A 24,808-nucleotide genomic window follows, 5' to 3' on the forward strand; every position below is an offset into this window, starting at 1 on the left:
ATCCAAACAGGAGACCTAACTTGTTGTGTGAAATGAATTGGACAATTTAGACCGAACAACGATGGAATTGGTGAATTAGCTGCAAATAAGTGGTGTTACATTCAATTTTCAAAGGAGTGAATTGTGTGATTTATTTTCAATCCGACCACCACAGAGAGATTAAACTCTTTTCACATAGAAATCATAAGATATTATTCTTCAATAATTAGCAGCTGCTGCCATAGAATATGTTGACTGACCATTAGCAAGTGGAATATTCATCATGGAACGAGCATATCTAGTTTCTGCCACCTTAATCTTTTGTGATTTTTCATCCTCAACTCTGTATCTCTTCCGACAATACACTGCAATTACAATAAGAATTATCACAATAATGCAACAACACACCAACAAGATTGCTCCAACAATTGTAATGGCAACTACTCCTAAAAGAGTCCAATCGAATGAATAGGTGGTTGTTGCTTTCATTTGTCCAATCAATATAACATTACCCAACTTGTTACAGGTACAACTAATTGATGTTCCTGTGTAGGCTTTGACACTACAACCAAACACAACTTTCAAAGCCTGATCATAGTAGGCACAATAAGTTTTCGAATAATTGAATGAATCTGAAATGTTTCTCAATGGGAATGTATAAACAATGGTAGAGTAGTCTACCATATTATTATTAATGTTATCTTCTCCAAAATCTAAAGAAATTGAGAATGGTGAAATAACATATGGTGTAATGATAAATCCACTTTCGGTAATGGTCATTCTATCAGCAATTTTAAAAATGTCCTTTGTTGTCAAAACTGAATAAACAATATTGCTTTTAGAAAAAGCCTTTGGGAAAACATCGCCAATAAATGAAACAGATGAATCTTCTCCCAAGTCAATTTTGATTCCCTTGTATTGTAATCTTGGTACCTTTGCTGAAACTAATCTAAATGTTGTGGAAATGAATTGGGATGGATCAGTTCCAATAATTTTGTTTCTCATTAGGAATCTAGAAGACTTTTTTGCTAGGGCCACAGCAGATATCATATTGTCTTCTTCACCTCTGAATGATCTCCACTCAAAATATTTGAACATTGATTCTAAAGAGTAGTGGATCAGTAATTGAACATTTTTTGATGGAATGATTTCTTGAGTTTCAGTCATTCTGGTGAGTGTTTTATCGAGAAGGGAAATAGTGTTGGATACAACACTTGTTGCCACAGAGGTATAATCTCTCAACATTGAATCAATGGCAACAAGAATCAAATGTAAATGGTAAATGTTTGGATCTGGGTGCATAATTAGAGCAGTTTTCAAGTCTGACATTAAACTGACCAAATTATCTTGAAGTTCTTTGAAATCGGCAATTTTCATTGAACAATCTGATCCATAATATCCTTCAATACATGTACAAACACCTTCACTCACAACACCGTTCATACAAGTAGTTCTATTTGGGTTATTCATATTGGCTGAAATTGACCTCACAATAGCACTGGCAGTGTAGAGATTTAAATTCCAATTTCCTTCAGAATTTGAGTAAAGATCAGTCCAAAATGAAACTTTTTCCAAAATATTCTTTTCAAAAGACATTGGAAGGATGGTCACTTTAGAAGTAATTCCAATTTTGGCCATAGTTTTAGTGTTAACAACATCCAAAAAGAGTGAAAGTTCATTCCCTGCGTATGGAGGAGGAAGAACTGCTGAATAAGTCTCTCCCAGGACTGAAAGAGGAATTTTGGTAAATGTCCTTTCTTCCAAGAAACCATAAACTATATCCAGTGTTTGATTTTTTAAACATGATGAGTCACAAACATAACTAAACTTTGTTTCCATAAAGATACCAGTAGATTGTTGAATTTGGCAAGAACACAGAGTTGGATTCTTTGCAACTTTGAAAGAATAAGAGGTTGTTGCAAGCCTTCCACTAGAATCTGCAATTGTTACTGCTAACATGTTGTCAGTACCATCTGTTAAAGAATATGCAGGAAAAATGACAAAATCACTCGTAGAAGGAGTTGAAGATTGATCACTTAACTCGACACCATTCAAAGACCACTTCCTCGATGAGATTGTATCTAACATTGACTGAGAATAAATTTGGTAGACAAATGCTTCATCTGTTGTTATGGTCGTTCTTTTAGGAACCGTATCTATGACACTGATAACTGGTTTGTCTGAAAGTACCATTTCAATAGAAGATGTTGCTGTTCGTGAACCTTTCACAACCATTAAAGTGAGAATGAATGAAGAACTGGTTAAAACAATGTCCTTAGTGAGATCGAATGAGGTGGATTGTGTTTTACCATAACTATTCAATGCTGTTTGTAAGGTTGTAGAACATGCTGGATCGCATGACCATGTCCATGTACTACTTTGGGTATTTAACATATCGGGATCATAATACTCCACTTCAATGTGGGCTGTTGTTGCTGATACCAAATATTGAATTACTCTTAACTGAAGTTCAGGAGAGTAGGTTGTTATCTCTAAATCATCATAAAAGTAAAATGATCCATCAAATGCAGGTGTTCCAACTCTAAAGACATACTTTTGATTACCATAAGAGTACAGTCTATTGATTTGTAAATTAGAATATGTATCTGTTGTAAAATCTACAAAAGGTCCATAAATTTGTTTCCATGAAATTGTAAAATTGTATTCTTGCTTTGCCACGCAGGAATAATCCAAGTTGGTAATTTGTTTTCTGAAAATTGTTGGAACGTCTGTGGTGGCGAGAGTTCTATTATTCTTTCCAACAATTTCTATAGCAGGTGGAGGAAAACCCAAATTCACAACAGTAATAGTCTTTGGAATACTCAAAACTCCAGTAATAGCATCTTTAACCGTGAGGGTAAGATCGAAGCTTCCATACACTGTAACTTCTGTGGTTGTAAGGTTGAGAAATGGTGTTGAGTATTGTTTCACATAACTTGTTTTAGTTTTGTGTTGTATAGTCCAAATATAAATAAAAGGATTTCCATATGAAGGTGTGCTCATTTCTCCATTAATAACTATAGGTTGGCATTTGTGAAATTCAGTTAATGTATAAGAAAGCATAGCAATAGGTCTTTGTTGTTCAAATTCACAAAAAGTTCCATTGTAACCATTTTTGCATTGGCATTTATCAGGTTGAAGACAAGATCCCCTCCCATTACAGACATAAGATGTGTTACTATAGAGAGTTGAATTGCAATAGTAATATTTACAAGTATATCCAGAATATCCTTCATTACACAAACAATTATTTGGAGAGTTGCACTTTCCAAAACCACTGCACACTGTTGGGTTATTATAACTCTTACCATAACAAGTTAGAGTACTATTGCAATAGGTTCCAACCCATCCATAAAAACAAGAACAACTTTCATTTTCCACACAATTTCCATTCCAACATGGAAACGTTAAACAATTAGTCGATGATTGAATTGTTTGATTGTTACTTGTCGGTATTGTACTGTTCACCACACTGGTTTCATTGCTACTTATTGAATCGTTGGTGTTTTGCACCAATCTCTCCGAATGAAGTATTTTGTTAATTCGTGATGATATATCATTCGTCTGCAGAGTTTTATCTGTCGATGATGTAAATGTTGTCTCTAAATTTAGGAGTAAGACTAAGCAAGCGATGATAATAAATAGAAAAGGCTTAATTGTTAGTTGTGATGATTTCATTTTTTTAACTGTTAAACTGCTTTTATAAGCCGCCAATTCCTTGTGCTTTTCTAAGTGGGCTCTGGAACTTTAATTTACAGTTTCTTTTTTTGGACTTGTGAAAGTCCATTACAACTTTTACCATTAAGGCAGTAAGGATATATGCACCATTTGAATATTTTCATAATTATTTGTGAAGCCGTCATAGCTCAGTTGGATAGAGCACAGGACTTCTAATCCTGGGGTCGTGGGTTCGAGCCCCATTGTCGGTATCATTTTATGTTTTTTCTTTTGATTATCAACAGTTTTCAGAAAGAGCAGGTGAAAAAGTGAAAAGATCAAAAACAAAAAATGGTTCAAAACTTGCCATGCCTAACTAAGAGGCAAATACCATCGTCATCTTTTATTCTCACCATGAATTCTCTTGTAATACTCCTCTTTTTATTAATTGACATATCACATCAGCAAGAAATCCTTAATTGCCACGGCTTTCTCTCCAATGATACAATGGTCTGCAGTGGACACGGAACGTGTATAGCCAATAACCATTGCTCATGTAGGCCTGGTTATGGTGGTGAACAGTGTCAAGAAATTTCATGTTTTAACAATTATCCAAGGATGGTTCAATGTAGTAATCATGGAGAGTGTATTGCCCTCGATACATGTACATGTTACGATTTATATACAGGTCCAAATTGTGAACAATGTAAACAACCATTCCATGAAGGAGAACATTGTACTCCCATTCAATGTTTTGGTGTTGAATATTCAGTGAAGAGTGTTTGTTCTGGTAATGGTGATTGCATTGCATCAAATAATTGTTCTTGTCGTGATGGTTTTGTTGGTGAGAGATGTGAACAATTCACTTGTTTAAATTCAACTCTGAATAATACAGAATCAAACAATTCAGTGTTGATTCCATGTTCTGGACACGGAGAATGTGTCAAAGCCAATAATACATGCAATTGTTATTCGGATGTTTTGTATGGTTTTTGGGCTGGTGCAAATTGTGATTCTTGTAAATCAGGTTATGGGGGAACAGAATGTAAGGAACAAGTTTGTTCCTCATTAACAACTTGTAACGGTAGAGGTGAATGTACACAACATAATGAACCAAAGAATAATGTGAAGTACTTCTTTGCTGGTTATCAATTAATATCAAGGAGTGCAATTCGTGCTCAAAATTTCAGAAATTTAACATTAGAGGGAAGTATTGCAACTGAAGGAGGTTTCTCAGTTCAAGTTTTGAGATCAGCATATGGTCAAGTGAATGTAAGAAATGACATTTCAAAAAATATGGTCAACTCTGCTATTTCTCTCTATCAAGAATTTTCATCTCTTGATTGTGATCAAACCATGCAACAATCCATTCCAAGTGGAGGTTTAAATCTAAAAGCTGGCACTTACTGTTTCCCACAAGGGTTAAATGGAGGAGGAAAGATTTCTGTTTCTGGAAGTGGAAGAATTGTCTTGATTTTAAAAACCAATTTGAATTATGGCTTCACTGTTGAATATTTAGATGGTGCCACAGTTGATAATCTATTCTGGGTAGTTGCTATGGGTAGTTCCATTAGTGGTAAATTCTCTGGTAATTTACTGACAGTTGGTCAAATTAATGTTAATAATGCATTCATTTCTGGATCAATTATCAATGTAGGATCTTCTGAAATGAACCTCAATGGAGCTTCATTCGGTCCAATCTACTCCCCTCCTGTAGTAGATCCTTGTAAATGTTTCGGTAATTATGCTCCTCCATACTGTGAATCATGTAGTGCTGGTTTCTTTGGAGACAATTGTACTCTCTCATGCTCACCAGAAAGGAATTGTAATGGAAGAGGTCAATGTTCACAAACAGGTTCTTGCTTATGTGGACCAAGATTTTCTGGTGCCTATTGTGAAGTGTGTGCAACAAAATGGATTGGAAAGAATTGTGACTACTTGATTGGAGACAGAGCCATGTTGAAAATAAGCAAATTGACTATTCAATATGCAAATCCATCCAAATCTACCCAAATAGATTGTTCTTCGATTCTCCTTGACGAAACTGTAAAAGAATTAGGATCCTCTCCTCAATGTTATTGGGATGACAAGTCAACCAATAGTTTCGTAATTGATTTAGGATTTGGGAATACCATATATGCTGGATCCATTCTCAAATTCAAACTTGAAAATGGAAACTCTGCTCTTGTCACTGTCTATACAGATCCAAACTCAACCAACAATCCCCCAACTCCAATTCTAAAAGTTTCTTCTAAAATCTCAACATGTGCCCGATTAGAATTGGATACCTCATCTTCATATTCTCCAGATAAGAAATCTATTAGTTACAAATTTGAGGTGACATCAACTCCAAATGAAAATTCAATGGTAGTTTTGAGAAGGGAATTATCACTCTTTGAAAATCAAGCATTTTTCAATATAGCTGCTTCCAAATTAGCTGTTGGATCCTACAGCATCAAACTAACTGTTTCTAGTCCAGTAACTGGAAGTGCTTCAACTCAAGTAACATTCGAAATCATCCCAGTTCCTCCTCCAATCATTGATATTCCTGGAGGTTTATCTCAATCATTCGTTTATGGATCTGTAGTTGTAATTAATCCTCAAATTAGCGTTGCAGGATGCTCTAATAATGATGGTTCCATAATTTACTCTCCTGCCAAATATCAAGATTTTTCCTATAATTGGGAACAAGTTTCAGGAAATGCAACCAAATTTTCACAAGAATCCTATAATAGAATTCTTGTCATTTCAAGTCTACAAAATGAAGGAAGTTTCAAATTAAGTGTCTCGTCCTCAACTGGTTATTCTGATCGAGTGACAGTTGAATTGAAATTGAAAGAGAGTGAATTGGTTTTGAAAATAAGAAATGGTAATTTCCTCTATGGAAAAGTGAACCAAGCAATGACTGTTGATTTTTCTCAATCCTATGATCCAACTAAAACTTTGGAGAAGGAGGAATTCTCAATTGTTTGTATTCCTTTGGGAGTTCTTGCTGTTTGTCCAATTTCTGAAATCTATGCCAATGTGAATCAAGAAAAAATGTTCACAATCGCAGAGAATTCATTGGTTGCAGGTTTGTATCAATTTACCATTTCCTATTCGAAAGGACGTCGTTCCAAGACTGAAACAGTTGTTGTGGAATTGGCTGAATACGTCTTTTTGAATGTTTTCATCAAGATGGCCACCAATGATTTCCTTCCAACATCTGTTCCTTTGGGAATGAATGTTTCATTAGAAGCAGTTTCTCCACCAGATATTAGAAATGAAGTCACCTACATTTGGAGTTCCAGGACGAGTGGATTTACTCTGAATGATCAAACAACAATATCAGGAATAACCGGACCATTTTTAACCATTCGTGGTGAAGTACTCCAACCAGATACTTTTTATACCATCAGATTAGACGCGCAGTGGAATAAGTTGAATGGTTTTTCAGAATATTATCTTGCAATTAATACTCCACCTAAACCAGGTTATTTTACAGTCAATCCATTACAAAGTAAATCTGGTATTGACACTGTGACGCTTTCATGTAGTGGATGGTCGGATGATAATACACCACTCTCCTATCAATTCTTTTTCAATGATGCAAAAACTTCAAGTTGGCAAGCATTAACTGGAAAAGTTTCCACCAATCAGGTCAATGTAATGTTGCCTCCTGGTTATGGATCTTCTTCTCAATTAACAATTAAGGCAAGAGTTTATGACTCTACAGGTGCATTTAGTGAAATGCAACAAGTTGTAATGTCCAGTTGAGTTTTTTTTAATCAGATAAAATCAATGTCAATGTACACTGCCCCAACATTGTCCAAATAAGAATGCATTAAAAAGACTCTAATTCTAATTGAGATTTCTGCATTTTCAAATGTGTCCAAACACGATTCTTCCTTAGACAATATGTTTCATTTGGTAACTAGCACATCCTTAATTATCAGTGTCGGTTGCAGAAAAACGGTTGGAGAAAGGAAAAAAAATCGATCAAAATCTACAACAGCAGCTGAGTCCTTCCAAACAGACATATACTCTCTTCTGACCACTCACTCTGACTGAAAATTACCTTACTCTCCTACTAAGGCACCACTCTCTTTTTGCAAATAGCAATAACAGAAACAACAATATTACGGAGAGTTGTGTTGCATGAGGAAAATTTTGATTGTTTCAAAAAAACTCATATTGTGTTAATAGGAATTAAGCAATCATCATCAAACTCACTTCGGACACTATAATACTAGTAATAGAAGTATTTAAAATTTCAGAGTGGAAATACAAACGATTTACAAAATATGGGAGGAGGAAATTCAAAACAAAAACTACAAGTGGAAATGACTCTTGTAGATGATGAATCAAAAATTGATCTTCTCATTGATCATACACCAAATCCTGCAAAGGTTGGAAGCCCCCTTCCTTTCGTTAATAATACTTACACATTGAGAGCATCCACACCAACCTCAAACCTTCCACCAGAACCTACCATAACAATCAGCACAACAAATTCTCTCACCACTGATCTTAAACCGTACCTGCCCAAACAAAATTCCAAAAAGAATACTAACCCAAGAACTAACAAAACCAATAGTAACCCTTCCGAATCTAATTTACTTCCTAAAATTACACAACAACGTCAATCTTTTGATGCTTCTATGCTTCAATCTGGGAGAAACTCTCCTGCTGGTGAATCTTCAACTATAGTAACTAATAATCGAGCAAAATCAAAATCAAACTCTAGGGTTGTGGATGTTCCTTCTCCGTCTGTAAACAATAACTTGTCACCAGCAGTTACTTTGGATGACAGATCAACCCTACTAACAGGATACAAGACACATAGTACTCAATCACTAATGTCCTCAACTAGTATCAAAGATAGTGAACTATTGAATTTTCATGGAGATGTCTGTATTGAAAATAAGGCTCATCTAGTGAGCTTGGTAATTAGCAATATGGACGATATGGTTTTTATAATAACTGATTTGAAAAATAATTATTACATTTATGAAACTTCATACCCGAGGTTTTTACAGAAATTCTTTTCTGGTGAAGAAAGCGCAGCCTCCCTTCCACCCTATAAGAGGCATAGAAGAATGCTCGATATGATTGGTCTGGCATTCTCATTTCAAACCTACAGTGTTATTCCTGAGTCGGCCGATAACAATATCAAAATATCCCTTACCTTGAAATATCAAGCTGACAATATTGACAAGACAGTAGTGTTCAAGCTGATAAAGCATGTTCCAGATTTAACTGATCCATCTAATAGGCTGATACACTCCACTATTTGTAAATTAATTATTGGTCTGTTTGGAAGTTATCACAATTCGAGAAAAGACAAAACAAATATCCTAAGACAAACAATTCCAACCATGGCACTTATCACGGAAGTTGGAACAAATGCACAACAAGAAGATGAAGAGGAGGAAGAGGAACCTGAATACAGTTTGAGATCAGATAAATCTGAAGATGATCTAGTAAATCTTAAAGAAACCAAAAGAGAAGAAAAATCAAAAATGGATGAACCACCAAAACTCTCATTTTCGATGGAACAGTCAGGAGAACAAGAAGAATCCAAGGTTATCAAAGTTAAAAAATTAGGTGTAAAACCAGCTAAAAAGTTTGTCACTGTCACAATTGATGAAGAGCCAGACTTGATTACCACTACAGAAATGGTAGTCTTTTTGAGAAAGCTACAAGCACTTCTATCTTTAAGAGATGATATTCCCTTCGATAAGAATAAGTTTTCTCTCATCATTAAAACCATAGCTAAGAATTCAGATATTGTTGAGGACGAAATTAAGGATACAAATCCTGATCTAGAAGTTTCAGCCTTCTTGAACGCATTTGTAAAGCCTAGAGCAAAATCAAGGGAAAGGGCTGGGTGGAGAACAATTGCAAATCTCATTAGAGTTGGTGTTGTTTTCAAGCAACAAACTCTTCAAACAACTGTCAAGAATATTAATGCAATCGATAGTAACCCTGGATTGGAAGAGAAATTGAAGAGTATAGATCGATATGACTTTGATGTGTTTGAATTAAATGAAGCATCGAGGGGAAAGCCACTGTATGTGATATTTACCTATTACCTTCGTCGATTTGGATTGTTGGAACATTTCAATATTGACAGAGAAGTCTTGCATGCATTCCTTAGAGAGATTGAAACTCACTATGGGTACAATGCCTTCCACAATAGCATTCATGCTGCTGACGTACTTCAAACATTCATGTACCTATTAGATTTGATAGGTATGATTCCGTTCCTTACTCATGAGGAATTGTTGGCTGTCATATTGGCAGCTGCCATGCACGATTTTCAACATCCAGGAACAACAAATCAATTCCAAATCCTTTCATCCTCTGATTTGGCCATTACTTATAGTGACAAGTCAGTATTAGAGAGCCACCATGTTGCCTCCTTCTACAGAGTCCTCCAACAAGAGAAATACAACATTCTGAAAACACTATCAGCCAAACAAAGAAGGCAAATCAGAGAAATTTCAATTGGTCTGATATCAGCAACGGATTTATCATTCCAAGGAAGTTTTATGAATCAATTACAAGCAGTTTATGATGTTTCACATGGTCACATTGATTTAATGTCTGAAAAGTCTCTAGTTCTAAAACTTTGCCTCAAATTGGCCGACACTGCAAATACCTCAAAACCTCTCTATCTGCACTTTTCCTGGATCTCTCGGCTACAAAGAGAATTCTTCATCCAAGGCGATAAGGAAAAAGAGTTGGGTATGGATGTTAGCCCTTTCATGGACAGAACCAAGTGCAACTTTACAAAATGTCAAAATTCTTTTATTGAATATGTGACCTATCCGTATGTGGCTTTATTCGCAAAATGCTTTAAAGAAGCAGCTCCAATACTGGAATATTCAAAACAAGTCAAAGAATATTGGTCGAATAGTGTGGTAGTTAGTACATTCGAGGAAGTTGAACAAATGATTAGAAATGAGCTTGCAAAGGTTAATAAGGTTGTGACGCAGTCACATTTGGGAGCAAACACGTCATTCAACACGACACCAAGAGAACAAGGGACAGAAGAATAAACTTATTTTCCTCTTTTTTTCCAATCAATAACTAGCTCATCATCACTGGATTCAGATTGATCATTTTCCACTTTTGCTACTTCATCACTTGTTCCATTTGTGGGTTTTCCTTTCAATAATTCTTTTTGTTTTTTCAATTCTTCAATTTTTAAAAACTCTTCCACTTGTCTCTTCATTTCCTCAGAGTCCTCTCTTTCATCTTGTTCTTTTTCTAGGGCCTCAATATTCTTCTCTGTCTTGGTTTGTTTAGCAGGGAGAGGGTTCTTCTTATCCGATGCACTATTGATAGATTTCTTTACAACTGAGGATTTCACAAGTTGTGCAAATCCTTTATCTTTAAATAATTCATCAGTCTTGTTGTTCAATTCCTTGTATCCATCTCGAATACTCTTTAGATCCTTCTCCGATGGAGCAATATCAAAAAATCCAGCAGGAAGAGGTTTTAAATAGGTAGAATCACTGCTCTCTGATGATTTGACAGAATCCGCCACTTGAAGAGAAGCTCTAATAGATGAATTTGCTACTCTATCCACATTAGGTTGATTTGGTCCTGCAGAGGCTGGATTAACAAGTTTCTTCTTCGCAAGAGGATAAGAAGTGAAATCTTCCTCCGATGTAGTAGATCTTTTCTTTGACTCTTGTTTCCTATTGTTACTTGATGCTGATGATTGACTATTACCACTTCCTTTTGCTTTTGGTTCCTCTGCTGCAAAACTTCCAACCACTTTTGCTTTTGTCTTTGCAAAGGGATTTGTCTTTTTCATTTTTTAAATATTTTGAAGGTGAAGAATTATTTCGTGTAATGCTTCTTGCACATGTTAAACTGTTATTGAAAATAGTCCCTTGTTGAGCCAGAGTCTAGAAACTTTATCATGATGGAAAGTTGTTAATAATTCTACCAAAGCAATAAAGCAATGCATGAGATTTATTTAAAATAATAAAAAAAAATAAAATTGCAAAAAAAAATGTCTTCATCATCGATTCGTAATCCAACTGCTTTAGCCTTGAAAAGCATTGGTTCATTGTACGGAAACCCTCACGTGTTGAGAAAGAAATTTTCGCTTCGTATGATTAAAAAGATTCACTTTAATTATTGTCCATTGATGTTGAAGGAAGTAAACAAGGGAGCTAAGGATTTTTATGATAGATGTTGGGCACCAAAAACAAAAACCACAAACCCAGATTGTAGTATTTCGATTGATGTATATGATAATAATGCTGATTCTAAACCACCATCTCTAATTATTGAATTTGAAGATGGTAGAAAATTGGACTTTTCCGATGTGAGTTATGTATCAACAGCTGCTATCATGGAAGCTATTCAATTAAAAAAGAAAAAGATTAAGAAATATTATCAAACTGTCGGAAAGGATTATTATGAAACTGAAGATGAAGAAAATCCATTAGCTTTACAAGATAAAAAGGACGAAGAAGAAGCTATGGCAGGTGCCAAGAAAAAGAAGAAGAAATAATTCTAATGTGGATATCGTTAGAGATGATAGTATTGTTATTGGTCTACTACTTATAATGGTACTATTGTTATTTATAGTTATCGTTAAATAGGTTTGAAAAACATTCAATAATAAAAAAATATATTTTAAAAAACAGTGTTATTATTAATGAATTTGCTGTTAAATTAGAAAAGTGTTGGGAAATAATTATAATAATTCAATTTGTTGCTTGAAATTTATTTCAAATTAGAACTAAAATGAACATATTTTGCTTTGGCTGATGACTTGCTCTTGATGGATTCATTTTGGGTCCTGTGATTTGATCTTTGTTGAACATTAGAACACCAATACATGTTCATAATCTTATTACCACTTGTGAGGTATACATCTTTGGTACGCATCTCATTCAAACATTCTCTCAATTCATTGATTAAGTTTTGACAATACTGATCATTTGAAGTAATACTCATAGTAATGGTATTGATCGCTGTGTTAATAATTAATCGAGCAGCATCAAGTTGATTGGAATCGGCTAAGGCCTTTGCTTTCTGTAATGCTTCAGTTTGTAGGAGTCTATTCTTTTGGAGGTCTATTAAACGATTATCTGTTAAATTGCCACCAACTGTCATTTCACCTCTTGTAATATGGGTGATACATTGAAGAGCTTCCTTTTCAATCTTTTCGATATTCATGTATTCTAATTGAATATCTAATAATTGTTGCTTTTCAATTCCACAAGATTCTGCCAACAATTCCAATTCAAACAAAATATCTCTATTTTCTTCATAGTATAAATCTTTCAATTTGATATGAATCTCCTTATTAGGAAGTATTATTTCTTGCTTTACAAATCCATATTCTGAATTTAAAATTCTCTTCAGCAATACTCGATCTGAAATGCATTTGAATTTGAGTACAATATTTTGGGCAAATACAGAGATTAAACCTCCCAAACAATCTGAAAATGCTTGGGGAATTTCATCTTCTGATTTAATGTAATAGTACAAGCCTCCTCCAACTTTACAAATCTCTGTCAAACAATTTGCCGAATGTTCCTCTCCAAAACCAAAAGTAAATACACTAGTATTATTTGAATTGATTGACATGTTTGAAAATGAATTAATTAAATTATTGACGTTTGTTTGACTTGAAAAACTAGTATTTTGCAAATTCAACTTGGTATATAATTTTTCTACAATATTTACAATCTTATCTTGTTGTTGCACACCAACAGTTGGTAATCCATCAGTGAAAAGTAGAATTGATGTTGTAGGAGAAATATTACCTCCTCTATTTGCCAATATATCAAAGGCTTCAATAATGGCTCCACTAATATTAGTAGTTGTACCCAACTTGATATTATTTACACAATTCATTGCTTGTTTCTTACCACCATTATCCATAGAGGTCAACTTTAAAGTGGTTGAAACGTTTGCATCAAATTCAACAATTCCTAGCCTGTCTCTTGCTTGCATCTGATCAATCATGAATAATAATGACTTTTTAACCAACTCAATCTTATCACTCATAGAACCAGATTTATCAAGGACAGCAATTATATCCAAGCTCGATCTATTCTCCTTCTCAACATATATTGGAGCTTTAATAGATGCCATACCAAACATATTTTGTGTTTGATTATATTTGACCTGATCATATTCAAAGGTACAACTGAAAGAAACGCTTGGTGGAATGAGCATTATTAATTTATTCTTTTTTTTTGATTTTGAAAAACTCAGCAGAACTGTTAACAACACTTCAATGATTATTAATAGGTACTAAGTACCAAGTTCCATCAACCAGAAAATATACCTTATTCCAAGCAAGGTTTTGTTCTGTTTGATTGGAATTTTATTGGAGAGAATTATTTGGCAATCTGTTGGATTTCTTAGGAAAAATATATTCAGCGGCTGAGGGTGATGGGAAATTCTTATTCAAGTATCTGGACTTGTCGTAAAAAAAACTCAATCATCTTCTTCGTTGAAAACTTGAAACACCAAGTCTCTTGGTGTTGGTCTCTAATCTGTATTATCTGAAAGCATTAATGGTAGGTATTTTTTCAGTATTTCATTATCTGTCTCAAGATTATTCAAGAGATTGAGTACCAAAGAATGATTTTCCAAATTATCTAATCTTTCCTTGTTTAAAACTTCCAACATTACTAATCCAAATGAGTAGACATCACTTTGAGGAGATACTCTTCCGGTAATCTTTTGTCCTTTATATTCAAAATCTTTTTTTCTTTCAGGAGATCTGTATCATATTGTAATTCGAAACATGATTAAACAAAATTCTATTGAACTTACCTCTAGAAAAAAAGTTACTACAGGAAAAGTTAGAATTATTAAATTGGTTTTGTTGGTTTTTATTTTGTTTCGTTATATATTTTGCAATTCACTCACTATTTGTGTAAACTCAGCTGCCATGGATCCCACATCCATTTTCGTATTCTATTAAATCATTAAATTCTTCCCAAACATCATCTGTTTCCACCGGAGTTGTTTTAAATTGTGTGGGGTTAATAATGGGAAAAAGTTACAAAAAATGTCGCACCAAATAACACAAGTACCATCATCAACCACAGAGTCCTCTTCGACATGGGAAGAAGACAATGATTCATTTTCGGAACAAGCTAAACATAAATATTTGGTAGATTCTAATGATGATAGTAACAATGTAATGATCAATGCTCATTACGATCACGATGATAAATATCAATGGAGTATTCCCGATGTTGAAGGTGGAGCCTATTTAAATACGTTAGAATCAAAACTTTACAAATTAACTAATGGAAGAGGTTTGGGAAGGAGTTTGAGAATGGGTACTGGTAGTAATAATACTACTAGTAATCAAAAATCAAAAAAGAAAATTGAATATAGTGATGGATGTAAGAAGTGCGTGGATTATTTCGAGGAGGAGATTGATTTAAATGTACCAAAGGAAGAGTTGATTGGAGCTGCTCCTCTATTAGAGGAATCCGAACTTTTGCATGATAACACAGAGGAATCGAATGAAGCTGTGGGTTTTGAAGATTTGCAAATCAAAGAACTTGAAGAGGAATCGTGGCATCAGGATTATTCAATTAATGAGGAAGAAAAACAAGTAATCTATGACAAGAAAACTGGAGAACTTAAATTGGATCAAGAGGAAAATACAGTGACTGGTGCTGAGACAGACAATATTTCCAAAATTGACATGTCAGATGATGATGAAAGTGAAAGTGAAGACGAGGACGATGATGAACAAGATGAATATGGTACAATGGAATTGCATGATGATGAGGAAGAAAATCATTTTGAATCTTATCAAACTTCGAATGTGACAAATAATGACGATGACTGGGAGGCCGAATTTCCATAAAATGTATATGAACAGATGAAATGTAAATAAAAATGTAACTTTATCAAGTTGTGAGCGTCCACGAACAATTCGTTGATAAATATTATCACAACTATTATTTGGAATAGTACAATTTCAACCATTATTAAGATGAATGTTCAGTTTAGAACCTTATTTAAATCCAAGCATTTATGAAGAAGGTAAAGAGCTACTTTGTCCTCTTCATAATACTTCTCTTGATAGGAAGACTGATGGAACTGAAATAGATCAATTGCTTCATCAAGGTCTCCTTCAAAAAATTTGGCACATGCTTGGTTGTGGTGTTCCCAAGAATCTTTGAGACCACTGCTTGACTGTCTCCATTCTTCAGAATCTTCCATAGAGGTAGTTTCTCCTACCTGATACAACCTCGTTGGAAAACTTACTCTATCTTGTTTTGGTGAAATAATTGGAGAATTACCTTCATCATCTGCAAGCAGCTTTTTTTCTCCCACAAATCTGAAATTGTAACTATCCTTATTCTTTTCAAAAATTGACTCTGAAACAATGAGAGAAATTTCCAATTTGCTTGCATGCTTAATCAACAGCTGTAAATTGTGTAAATAACTTCCAAATATTGCATAATTCTTAATTTGAGAAGTCCCAACGTTACCACAAACACAGTGTTGTGAAAGTAACGAGCCTCTAAATGTAAACTTTAAATTTTGAATATGCGAATTCTTCCACTTCTTATCTCGAGTTGCTTTTAACCTTCTCAATATTTGATAAACAGAAAAAGTTGCTGACTCTTCATGTGAACTCGATTCAATGATAGAATTCCAAGTAATAGTTATGTAATTATTCTCAAAGCTTCCTATTTGCCCATTGGTGGCTTGCGCAGTTTTCTGTATGATAACAAAACAGTCATTGAGAACAGAAACAGTCTCATCAAAATCAAGAGCTGACAAGAAGTGATCCAAACCTTCAAAATAAATCATACCACTTGTTACTCTTCTCTTTTCCAATCCTAGACAAAACAATCGTTCTAGTTTTGGAGTAGTAGCTGCTGCATCTCTTGTTATCACAGATATTTGACCATTTACACTTCCTGAGGTCGATGTCAAAGAGTGTTGTCTTTCCAAGATCATTCTTCCTATTGTTGACTTTCTTAAATTGACTTCCATATCTAGCTTTTGAAGAATATGTGGCGGAAGGAATGCTCTGTAATTTTTCAGCCTTGTCAACATGGTTTGGAAATGCTTTTGTAAAATGTTGACCTCTGCCAATGATGACGGCCTCATCTGGATGTCTTCAAGTCTCATGTTTGAAATTGATTCGAATACTGTTGTCAATTGTTGAAATGGGCGGAAGAGAGAAATGCTCGACACGACCCCCATCACTGCACCCACAATGGCAATAATCAAACTTGACAGAATACCAACAATCAAGGCAATAAATAACTGACCAACATAGTCCCATTTTGGAACATTTAGCACTAGCAGCCAATCCACTCCTGCCTTACAAAACCTATTCATGCAAATAACACTGTCTTCATTTGTAAAAAACTGGTACTCTCCACATTTGAGAGATTTCAAGTTATTATTCATAGAAGTGTAGATTAATTTGGAAACAGATCGTATCTTGGGTTGTTCAAAAGTTAGGGCAGTCATTCTTGTCTCTGTTCTATCTTGATTGAATTTAGAAACTGGTATATCAGGAAAACTTGCTATTATTGTTACATTTGAGGATTTCATTATACCACTACTTACAAACAACAATATAATTCGTCTCTATTTCAATAGCAAAAGCTACAGAGCCGCTTATAGCTTCAGTGACTGATTCAATGTAATTTGAAATTGACGATACACTGATATCAATTCCAAAATACCAATCATATGGTAGTTTTGAGCTATTGTCAGGATGTGAATTGACACAACTCATAAATGTTATAGAAGGTAACGTTGGGTCAGTGTAAGACCTCGAAAATTGAGGCTTATTGGGGGAATTATTTGCAACACCCATGATTTTAGACATATCAAATGGTCCCAGTATGACATCAGGAACATCCTTATTCTTGTAGTCACAAAATCCCTTATTTAAAAAATCATCACAATACCAATAATATTGTCCAGTCTCATTAATTAACATTTGAGTTGGTTTTCCTCCTAATACTAACACTCCCAAATTCCCTCCCAGAGTGTCTCTTGGAAAAGTTTCTTTTAAATTGAAATGTTTCTGAAAAACTTACCCAAAATAAACAGTCACCATTAAGGTTGATAAATACGTAAATGCACTCTTATAAATCCTATATGTCAAAGAGTAGGCATTCTCAGTATTGTTATAATTAAAATCCTCCCACATTATATTCTTTGTTGTATCTGAAACAACTAGAACCTTATCAATGGTTTCATCGGTGAAATTTACAACTTTTTCAATTTGTTGCCTTAATACATCCTGACTAAATTTTGAAACACTCGAACTAAAACAAGAAATCCATATTGTAGTGAGTAATAGAGAAGTAACAATTACTAAAGAGACCATAATTACTATTAAAACACACTTGATGGAGTATACAGTCCTCGTCTCTCCATTTCCTCCCTCATAATTTCCACCACTATTATTATTATTATTATTATTATTATTATCCTGAATATATATTGAGGAAACTTTTTCATCATTCCCAGTTTCATTCCTAGAGGAATAACTTGCTTGCTCTTCCGATGTATTAAATTTAATGCTAGCAATGTTGGGCAGTGAATCACGGTCATCATACGCAAGAACCTTATTATTTCTCATGTAATACATGTAATAATGGAGATATTTGGAATGGTGTTTTTTTTATTCGTACGAGAGTTTGATTGCTCAAAGAGACCAACTTGAGCAGACTATATTTGGGAATTAGCACTTTCACTTTGCATGTTAATTTAAAGTACACTCTAAAACATTCTTCGCGAATTATATCTTTTTCTGATACCCAATGCCATTTATAATTGTTTTCAATTCAGCTACCCTATTTTCAATTTTCCTTCTTGGTCGTATAAATGGAATCCCTTATATTTTGAAAGTTTGCTTATTTATTGTTTTTAGAGTCTCCCCCTATAAAATTCCTAAGCGTGCTAATCCTTTGCATTAGCCTCTTGGCTTCTAAAAAATCGTCATCTTCATCACTCTCCTCTTCAAAAAGATCGAATTGTGGGGCTGTTTTTGTTATTTTTTCAATTTTAGGTTCACTTGGTCGCAGAGATGGTTTGGACGTGTTGTGACTTCTATTCTTATTCTCTATTGAGGAGAAATAAGTTGAACTACTATTGTCACGAAGAAGTGAAGGCACTTTTTCTACTGCCTTCGTTGGTTTTGACATTTTTGGTTGAGAATCACCACGTAGTTTAGAATTGTTCAAGCTAGTTTGTGGCCTTGAAGATAATGTTGTGGCTGGAGGCCTCTTCTCAATATTTGATTTCTCTTTCGGGAGAGTAACACCTTTTCTTTGAGCTAACAAGTCTCTGAATGAGGATGTTGAAGGTTGTTGTTGTACATTGTTACTTTGACTAGTTGTCACAGCAGGTTTCTTGTAACTTCCAACATTGGATATTGTAAATACAGAATCATTGATGAGTCCTAAATTTTTTTTCAATTGAGATTGAGCAGTGTTTGCAGAGTCTTTTTTGGAGAGAGACTTGCTCCTGTTTTCAGCATTTGATGAATTGAATCTCACCTTCTTAGCACTGGCAGATCGGTTTAGGATGGGGTTAGTTGCCTTAGTATCGATACTCTTATTGGTCTGAAGCATTGATTTTGAAAATTTCTTAGTTGAAGAGAAATCTGCTGATGTTTGTAGTTTTTTGACATCGCTATTGTACACATTTTGGTTTTTTTCAACATCGTCCATTAGTCCGGCTAAACAAAACGCTCTGGAAGAAGTTTCCTTTGTTGCACCCTTCTTTTTAACAGAAGTGATTAATTTCCTCAGATCATCTGGTTTCATCACATTCTTGGACTGGGTTGGGCGATTTGGATCCTCTCGCTTAAGTCCAAGTCTATGGTTCTCGTTCCTTAATTTAATTCTCTCTTCTAATTGTTTTTTGAAAGACATGTCATGAGAATCATTTTCGTTATCAATATAAGAAGTTTGTTTCGGTATCAAGGTATCGAAATGATGCTCCAACGTTGGGCGTAAGTTGATAGAAGTTCTTATCGATGAAATATTGTTTGACTGTTGAGTTGATTTTGATGAAACCTGTTCATCCGGTTTTTGGGGGATTTTCCTCTTGAAATCGCTTAGCTTACTCACTGTTTGTTTACGCTTATCTACAGTTTTAGGATCAAGGGTCATCTTTTGCAAATTACTAATTTCCTCCAAAAAGTTTTCAGACTCTGCAATAAAAGAATCCTCCACTCTTGATGGCTTGTTAACATTTGAAAACAGTCTATCATATTCCAAGTTATTTGGGAAGGAATCATCATTACAATTGTAATTTTTAAATCTCGGAGAAGGAGGGGAAGGTTGTTGATTGTTTTGTTGCTTTTTTTCTCTCTTCTCCAAAAAGGCTTGAAATACATTATTTCTCTCTCTTCTGTCCACCCTCATTGTCTCCTCTTCGTATTCATGATGTAAATCAGAGTAGGGATCAGTGTTATCGTTTTGAAAATCGGAGGAAATGAGGTTTGATAAACGAAGATGAGAAGCAGCTGTTTTTCTTCTCGAAATGTTGTCTTCAATCCTTAATATAGAGTTAAAGAGATCATTCTCATCATCCAAATCCTCGAGATTCATAATTAAAAGCTTAGGAAGAAATTAATAATGATGAAGCTCCTGTTGTTGTGCTTTTATTTTTTTAATTATTAATGTAACGCTTGTAATGAGAAGGCGCCAAATCAAAGAGAAATAAACACCGTGGATTTCTCGTTATACTAATGTTTTATATTCTAGTTTTTGGATGAACATTTCAACCTAACAATTTTTTCTCTAAAGTTTTAGTTTTCAAAATTCTTAAATATTAGACAAACAGAGTTTTAGAGATAATTGTGAGTTTATTGTTGATGTGAGGGTTTATATTTCATGCCACAAATGAATCCAATCCTAAATCCCTCAACGATCAAATTCAAATCATGAGTTGAACGAACGGGCAGGCCATTAAAAATAGCAGCCATATCACTCTCAGCTTTGCAAATTTCTTGTAAGAGTACCAGAAACTCTGGTAAACTATTTGCACTGGTTAATAGGTGACAGTTTTGGAGAATACTTCTTCCATCACCCAAGTGGAAATGTGGTTGATTTACAGTGGTGATATTATTATTGGTGATTGAGTTTGCAAATGTTACATGTTGGGTTGGCCTCTGAGATGTTGAGGATAAGTATGCTCCTGTTTCATTATTTGATGAAGTATGATCGTTGGGAATTTGATTAAAATGTAAAAGGATATTCTTAATGTAATTGACTTGGTCTGAACTAGTATCATTGATTAGGGAATTGAAGGTTTGTGAGCTAGATGATGATGGTTGATTTGGATTTGTTGTTGGATTGAAACTGTACATTTGATTAATTTGACTTGGTTGGGAGTTTTTGAAAGGGGATGTTGCTTTTGAACCACTTGAATTTATCACTTCCTGCTTGACATCCTCATTTGGACCACCACTATCACTTGTTTCACTCTCCGAATTTGATCCTAGTTCAACATTTGCAGAGCTCATACCTTCACCAATTGGAATGATTCCCTTCTTAACTTGTTGTCTATATTTCTGGAGATGAGATTTGATATGTGTGGTGGTCAAATCAGGGAGATTCATCAATTCCAATATTTCCTTTGGTCTTGCCTCATTGAGTCCTAGCTGAGACACTGCTTTAACAAATAGATCATGCAATTCATTGGTCCAAACTAACCTCTTCTTATCGGCATGCTTTCGTTTAAAATCAGTTTCCATGTGATAAAAGAGAGAACTCTCCATTGTGGCAGAACTTGATCCAACATTTCCCCTGGAAGACTCTGCTTGTTGTTTCCTCTTCTTATTACTGGAGAATCCTTGTTGTGGTGGATTATTCATGTTGTGAAATTGAAAGGAAGTTGTTGGAGGAGTGCTATTACTACTGCTTGCACATGTATTATTCACACTCACATTTCCACTCGATTGAAACAAGAACATGTTGTTACTAATATTGTTGGCATTATTCAAATCCGTCATGTTAGATTGGTGTTGATAATTACTTCTACTACTATTGTTCCCGTTACTTCTTGCATTGTTAGATGGTGGATGGTGTTGTTCACCAAAGGTGAATTGTTGCTGTTGTTGATGATAGGGTTGTTGTTGTTGTTGTTGTTGGTGTTGAAAAGGGGAGGTGTGTGCAGGTGTTCTTTGAGGCATATCTTTTGTGAGTTAAATTGTGCGCCGAGTTAAATTAGATCAGGAAGAAGTTTAGTAATATAAAATGCATGCAATAAAATGCCAAGTTGGTATTAATGTTGCAACACAGTAGGAAAGTTGACTTACCAAATTGAGAGAAGGAATTGTCTATAGTAGATTGAATGTGGTTTGGTTGAGGGGAAATGTAAGAGATGTTATTATTATTGTGATAATCAACCAGGAAGTTAATTAATTGGTTTGTGGTAAGGTCCTGTTGTTGTTGTTGTTGTTGTTGTTGTTGTTGTCCTATTATTTTTGAGTAGTGAAATGGTGAGGATATGTTACTAGGGTTTTGTGGTTCGACCAATGATAACATGTTCTCTATGCCTAAATAAAACAAATAGATATTATACACGCACATCAATTAGTTAGATCACTTACACACATATCAGTTGAACTGCTTTTGTATTTAAACAGAAGGAGGGTAATTGATAATTCTGAAATTTCTCGACCAGATTGAATCAAAGTTAACCTGTTGGATTATGAAAGTATGTTGCAGATTCTTTTTTTTAAACATGGATGTTTGTTGTGTGCCGTGTTGGTTAAGAATGAATTTAAGCTCAAATATTACCTGGAGAGAATATTAGTGTACTTAAAACGAAATTAGCAAACAATCTCTAAGAAATTTTTTCTGACCAAATTTGTACAAGTTACTGAGCATTTACGGTTGAGGAAGTTTTCATGTGTGGATACGAATACAAATAAAGATTTATTTGAGATATTCGTCGAAAGATTCAGTCGTATGCCGGCTACGTCACGCATGTACAAATGCCACTACTCCTCAGGTACATGGAAAGTTTGTATGTGATTTGGAATGGGAATAGGGCTTCTTCTCAATCTCATCTCTTGAGCTCCATACGCCTTGGAGATGAGTTTGACAATTTCAAAATCAATTCTAGATGTATTTAGAATACATGCATGATTCATGTACGGTCACATGCCAGTGATAATCATGTAGTGCTGATGTACGCAGTACCTCCTATGATTACCATTTGGTACATGCTGACATGTCCCATGTGACCATCAATTTGTCTGTGTCTGAATTATTGTTGATTTTGGTGATGGCCCATTCCTCCTCTAGAAATATTCTTCCAATTTGGACCACATGTATTACTAATGAAGAAATTGTACAAGAATGATGACATATGTCTTTGTACCCTACCTAGACAGAACATGTGTTTACATGATCATGATGATCATCACCATGTATCGACATGTGTTTACATGATGTGTTGTAGTTTGTCCTCCCATGATTTTTTAATCATCAAAAAATTAGGAGAAAAATTCCACCATAACAAAAATACACGAAGCCAATTTCAACGTTGTTTTAAAACAACAATAAGAAGAGAATATTCTTCAACGTTACTTAAAACATTTTTTTGTTTGGTAGACAACAATGGAATGAACACGGGTCAATGGCATCCATTCAATAACGCATTGTACAATTTTGTTAATAGCGAAAGATATCCAATTAAGCCAGATACAATCTTGTCAACAGATTATTTCTCTTCTTTAAATTATTCATGAAATCGAATGTGTTGAATAGAATTCAAGGTGGTGTCATTGTATAGGGAAGAATTAATTCATCATTCAGAAAAGGAATGAAATAACTCTCATTCTTACAAAAATTTCTGAATGTGAACATTATAATCAATCATTACAATCAAAGCGAAAACTTAAAAGTCTACCTGGCCACAGATCAACGACAAATATCATAACCAAAAAAAAATTGTCATGTCCAGATTATTGCTTGGTGTGTTGCTTGTTGCCATCATCTTGACTTGTGTTGCTTGTCAAGAGCATGTTGAAAAAGAGGGATGGGATGGTGTTGGCTTTTTCCTAGGTGAGAAATCTGCATCTCAACTCCAAATGGTATGTCAATATTATTATTTCACATCACTAATTATTGTATTATATATATTGAACTCTCTAGACAAAAAGAAGAAGTGAAATTCTTTCAATTTTGAACAAACCACCACAACCTTCCAACAAGATTACATCCACTAATCAATCCATTAGAGATGTCATTGCTAATGCTCAACTTCCAACATCATCTACTATTAAATTCCCAAATAATAGATTCCCTTCATGCACAAAACAACATTGTAAAAAATTCTGTCGTCATGGTTTCCAAACTGATGCTCGTGGTTGTCCAATGTGTGCATGTAAACAACCTTGTCCAACTTATAGAGCTTGTAAAAGAAAATGTGAGTTTGGCTATGTTCTCGATGCAAATGGTTGTAATAGTAAATGCCAATGCAAAGAAGCTCCAGCTCTTGTCAAACCTAAACCAATATGCCCACAATATTTGTGCAGACGTCATTGTCAATTTGGATTCAAAATTAATGAAAAGGGTTGCAGAACTTGTTCCTGTAATGAAAAACCAATCAAACCTAAACCATTAAGTATTTGTCCACTTTATAGATGTAGACGTCATTGTCAATTTGGATTCAAAATTAATGAAAAGGGTTGCAGAACTTGTTCCTGTAATGAAAAACCAATCAAACCATCAAGTATTTGCCCACTTTATGGATGTAGACGTTACTGTCCATATGGATTCAAGATTAATGAAAAGGGATGTACTACTTGTTCCTGTAATGAAACGCCAAATACCACAAAGCCATTCCCAATCAAACCAATATGCCCACAATATTTGTGTAGACGTCATTGTCAATTTGGATTCAAGATTAATGAAAAGGGTTGCAGAACTTGTTCCTGTAATGAAAAGCCAAATACCACAAAGCCTTTCCCAATCAAACCAAACCCAATCAAGCCAGATTTTATTAGAAGATTCATCCAAAATCAAACCAAGCCACTCAAGTTAAACAATGGCCAAAAAATTGAGACATTGTTTACCAAACCAGCTGTGTTGAGAGCTGAATCTGCTCCAGTCAGAACTTTTCCAAGAAGAGGTGGTAGAAGATAAATTGTTGATACAATAAAATATCTTTTGACATTGTT

At 34.6% G+C, this 24,808-nt stretch overlaps 10 protein-coding genes and 1 non-coding gene across 11 annotated transcripts; 6 read left to right on the forward strand and 5 right to left on the reverse strand.

Moving 5' to 3' along the window:
- Positions 1-198: 198 nt before the first annotated feature.
- NAEGRDRAFT_61914 (uncharacterized protein) lies at positions 199-3,657 on the reverse strand (the record flags this gene model as incomplete). The annotated part of the gene is made up of 1 exon (XM_002682834.1): positions 199-3,657. The coding sequence occupies one exon, from the start codon at positions 3,655-3,657 to the stop codon at positions 199-201; it is 3,459 nt and encodes a 1,152-aa protein (XP_002682880.1).
- Positions 3,658-3,834: 177 nt separating this feature from the next.
- On the forward strand, positions 3,835-3,908 carry NAEGRDRAFT_t13. The gene has a single exon. It is a non-coding gene; the product is annotated as a tRNA-Arg (tRNA).
- A 235-nt stretch (positions 3,909-4,143) lies between these two features.
- On the forward strand, positions 4,144-7,392 carry NAEGRDRAFT_61915 (uncharacterized protein; the record flags this gene model as incomplete). The annotated part of the gene is made up of 1 exon (XM_002682637.1): positions 4,144-7,392. One exon carries the CDS (start codon positions 4,144-4,146, stop codon positions 7,390-7,392), a length of 3,249 nt encoding a protein of 1,082 aa, XP_002682683.1.
- Positions 7,393-9,293: 1,901 nt separating this feature from the next.
- On the forward strand, positions 9,294-10,679 carry NAEGRDRAFT_29592 (uncharacterized protein; the record flags this gene model as incomplete). Its single annotated transcript, XM_002682638.1, has 1 exon — positions 9,294-10,679. The coding sequence occupies one exon, from the start codon at positions 9,294-9,296 to the stop codon at positions 10,677-10,679; it is 1,386 nt and encodes a 461-aa protein (XP_002682684.1).
- Positions 10,680-11,644: 965 nt separating this feature from the next.
- On the forward strand, positions 11,645-12,151 carry NAEGRDRAFT_45463 (uncharacterized protein; the record flags this gene model as incomplete). The annotated part of the gene is made up of 1 exon (XM_002682639.1): positions 11,645-12,151. One exon carries the CDS (start codon positions 11,645-11,647, stop codon positions 12,149-12,151), a length of 507 nt encoding a protein of 168 aa, XP_002682685.1.
- Positions 12,152-13,150: 999 nt separating this feature from the next.
- Positions 13,151-13,830, reverse strand: NAEGRDRAFT_77914 (von Willebrand factor type A domain-containing protein; the record flags this gene model as incomplete). Its single annotated transcript, XM_002682835.1, has 2 exons — positions 13,151-13,210; positions 13,267-13,830. The coding sequence occupies 2 exons, from the start codon at positions 13,828-13,830 to the stop codon at positions 13,151-13,153; spliced, it is 624 nt and encodes a 207-aa protein (XP_002682881.1).
- An 844-nt stretch (positions 13,831-14,674) lies between these two features.
- Positions 14,675-15,490, forward strand: NAEGRDRAFT_61919 (uncharacterized protein; the record flags this gene model as incomplete). The annotated part of the gene is made up of 1 exon (XM_002682640.1): positions 14,675-15,490. One exon carries the CDS (start codon positions 14,675-14,677, stop codon positions 15,488-15,490), a length of 816 nt encoding a protein of 271 aa, XP_002682686.1.
- Positions 15,491-15,627: 137 nt separating this feature from the next.
- Positions 15,628-18,253, reverse strand: NAEGRDRAFT_61920 (uncharacterized protein; the record flags this gene model as incomplete). The annotated part of the gene is made up of 3 exons (XM_002682836.1): positions 15,628-17,174; positions 17,218-17,651; positions 17,697-18,253. The coding sequence occupies 3 exons, from the start codon at positions 18,251-18,253 to the stop codon at positions 15,628-15,630; spliced, it is 2,538 nt and encodes an 845-aa protein (XP_002682882.1).
- Positions 18,254-18,518: 265 nt separating this feature from the next.
- Positions 18,519-20,222, reverse strand: NAEGRDRAFT_61921 (uncharacterized protein; the record flags this gene model as incomplete). The annotated part of the gene is made up of 1 exon (XM_002682837.1): positions 18,519-20,222. One exon carries the CDS (start codon positions 20,220-20,222, stop codon positions 18,519-18,521), a length of 1,704 nt encoding a protein of 567 aa, XP_002682883.1.
- A 237-nt stretch (positions 20,223-20,459) lies between these two features.
- Positions 20,460-22,344, reverse strand: NAEGRDRAFT_77915 (type-B response regulator). The gene is made up of 3 exons (XM_002682838.1): positions 22,229-22,344; positions 21,935-22,174; positions 20,460-21,810 (listed from the first exon to the last, which is right to left on the reverse strand). Exons 2-3 carry the CDS (start codon positions 22,161-22,163, stop codon positions 20,480-20,482), a joined length of 1,560 nt encoding a protein of 519 aa, XP_002682884.1. The 5' UTR covers positions 22,164-22,174; positions 22,229-22,344; the 3' UTR covers positions 20,460-20,479.
- Positions 22,345-23,574: 1,230 nt separating this feature from the next.
- Positions 23,575-24,808, forward strand: NAEGRDRAFT_77916 (uncharacterized protein). Its single transcript, XM_002682641.1, has 2 exons — positions 23,575-23,719; positions 23,781-24,808. Exons 1-2 carry the CDS (start codon positions 23,582-23,584, stop codon positions 24,771-24,773), a joined length of 1,131 nt encoding a protein of 376 aa, XP_002682687.1. The 5' UTR covers positions 23,575-23,581; the 3' UTR covers positions 24,774-24,808.

Source organism: Naegleria gruberi (genome assembly GCF_000004985.1).
Source record: "Naegleria gruberi genomic scaffold NAEGRscaffold_2, whole genome shotgun sequence".
Taxonomy (NCBI): domain Eukaryota; phylum Heterolobosea; class Eutetramitea; order Acrasida; family Naegleriidae; genus Naegleria; species Naegleria gruberi.

Coding starts and splice junctions, on each gene's coding strand:
- NAEGRDRAFT_77915 (XM_002682838.1), bottom strand. CDS start 22,163: ATGTTATCATTGGTCGAACCACAAAACCCTAGTAACATATCCTCACCA. Junction 21,811..21,934: donor CAATTCCTTCTCTCAATTTG/GTAAGTCAACTT, acceptor AACTCACAAAAG/ATATGCCTCAAAGAACACCT.
- NAEGRDRAFT_77916 (XM_002682641.1), top strand. CDS start 23,582: ATGTCCAGATTATTGCTTGGTGTGTTGCTTGTTGCCATCATCTTGACT. Junction 23,720..23,780: donor CTGCATCTCAACTCCAAATG/GTATGTCAATAT, acceptor TGAACTCTCTAG/ACAAAAAGAAGAAGTGAAAT.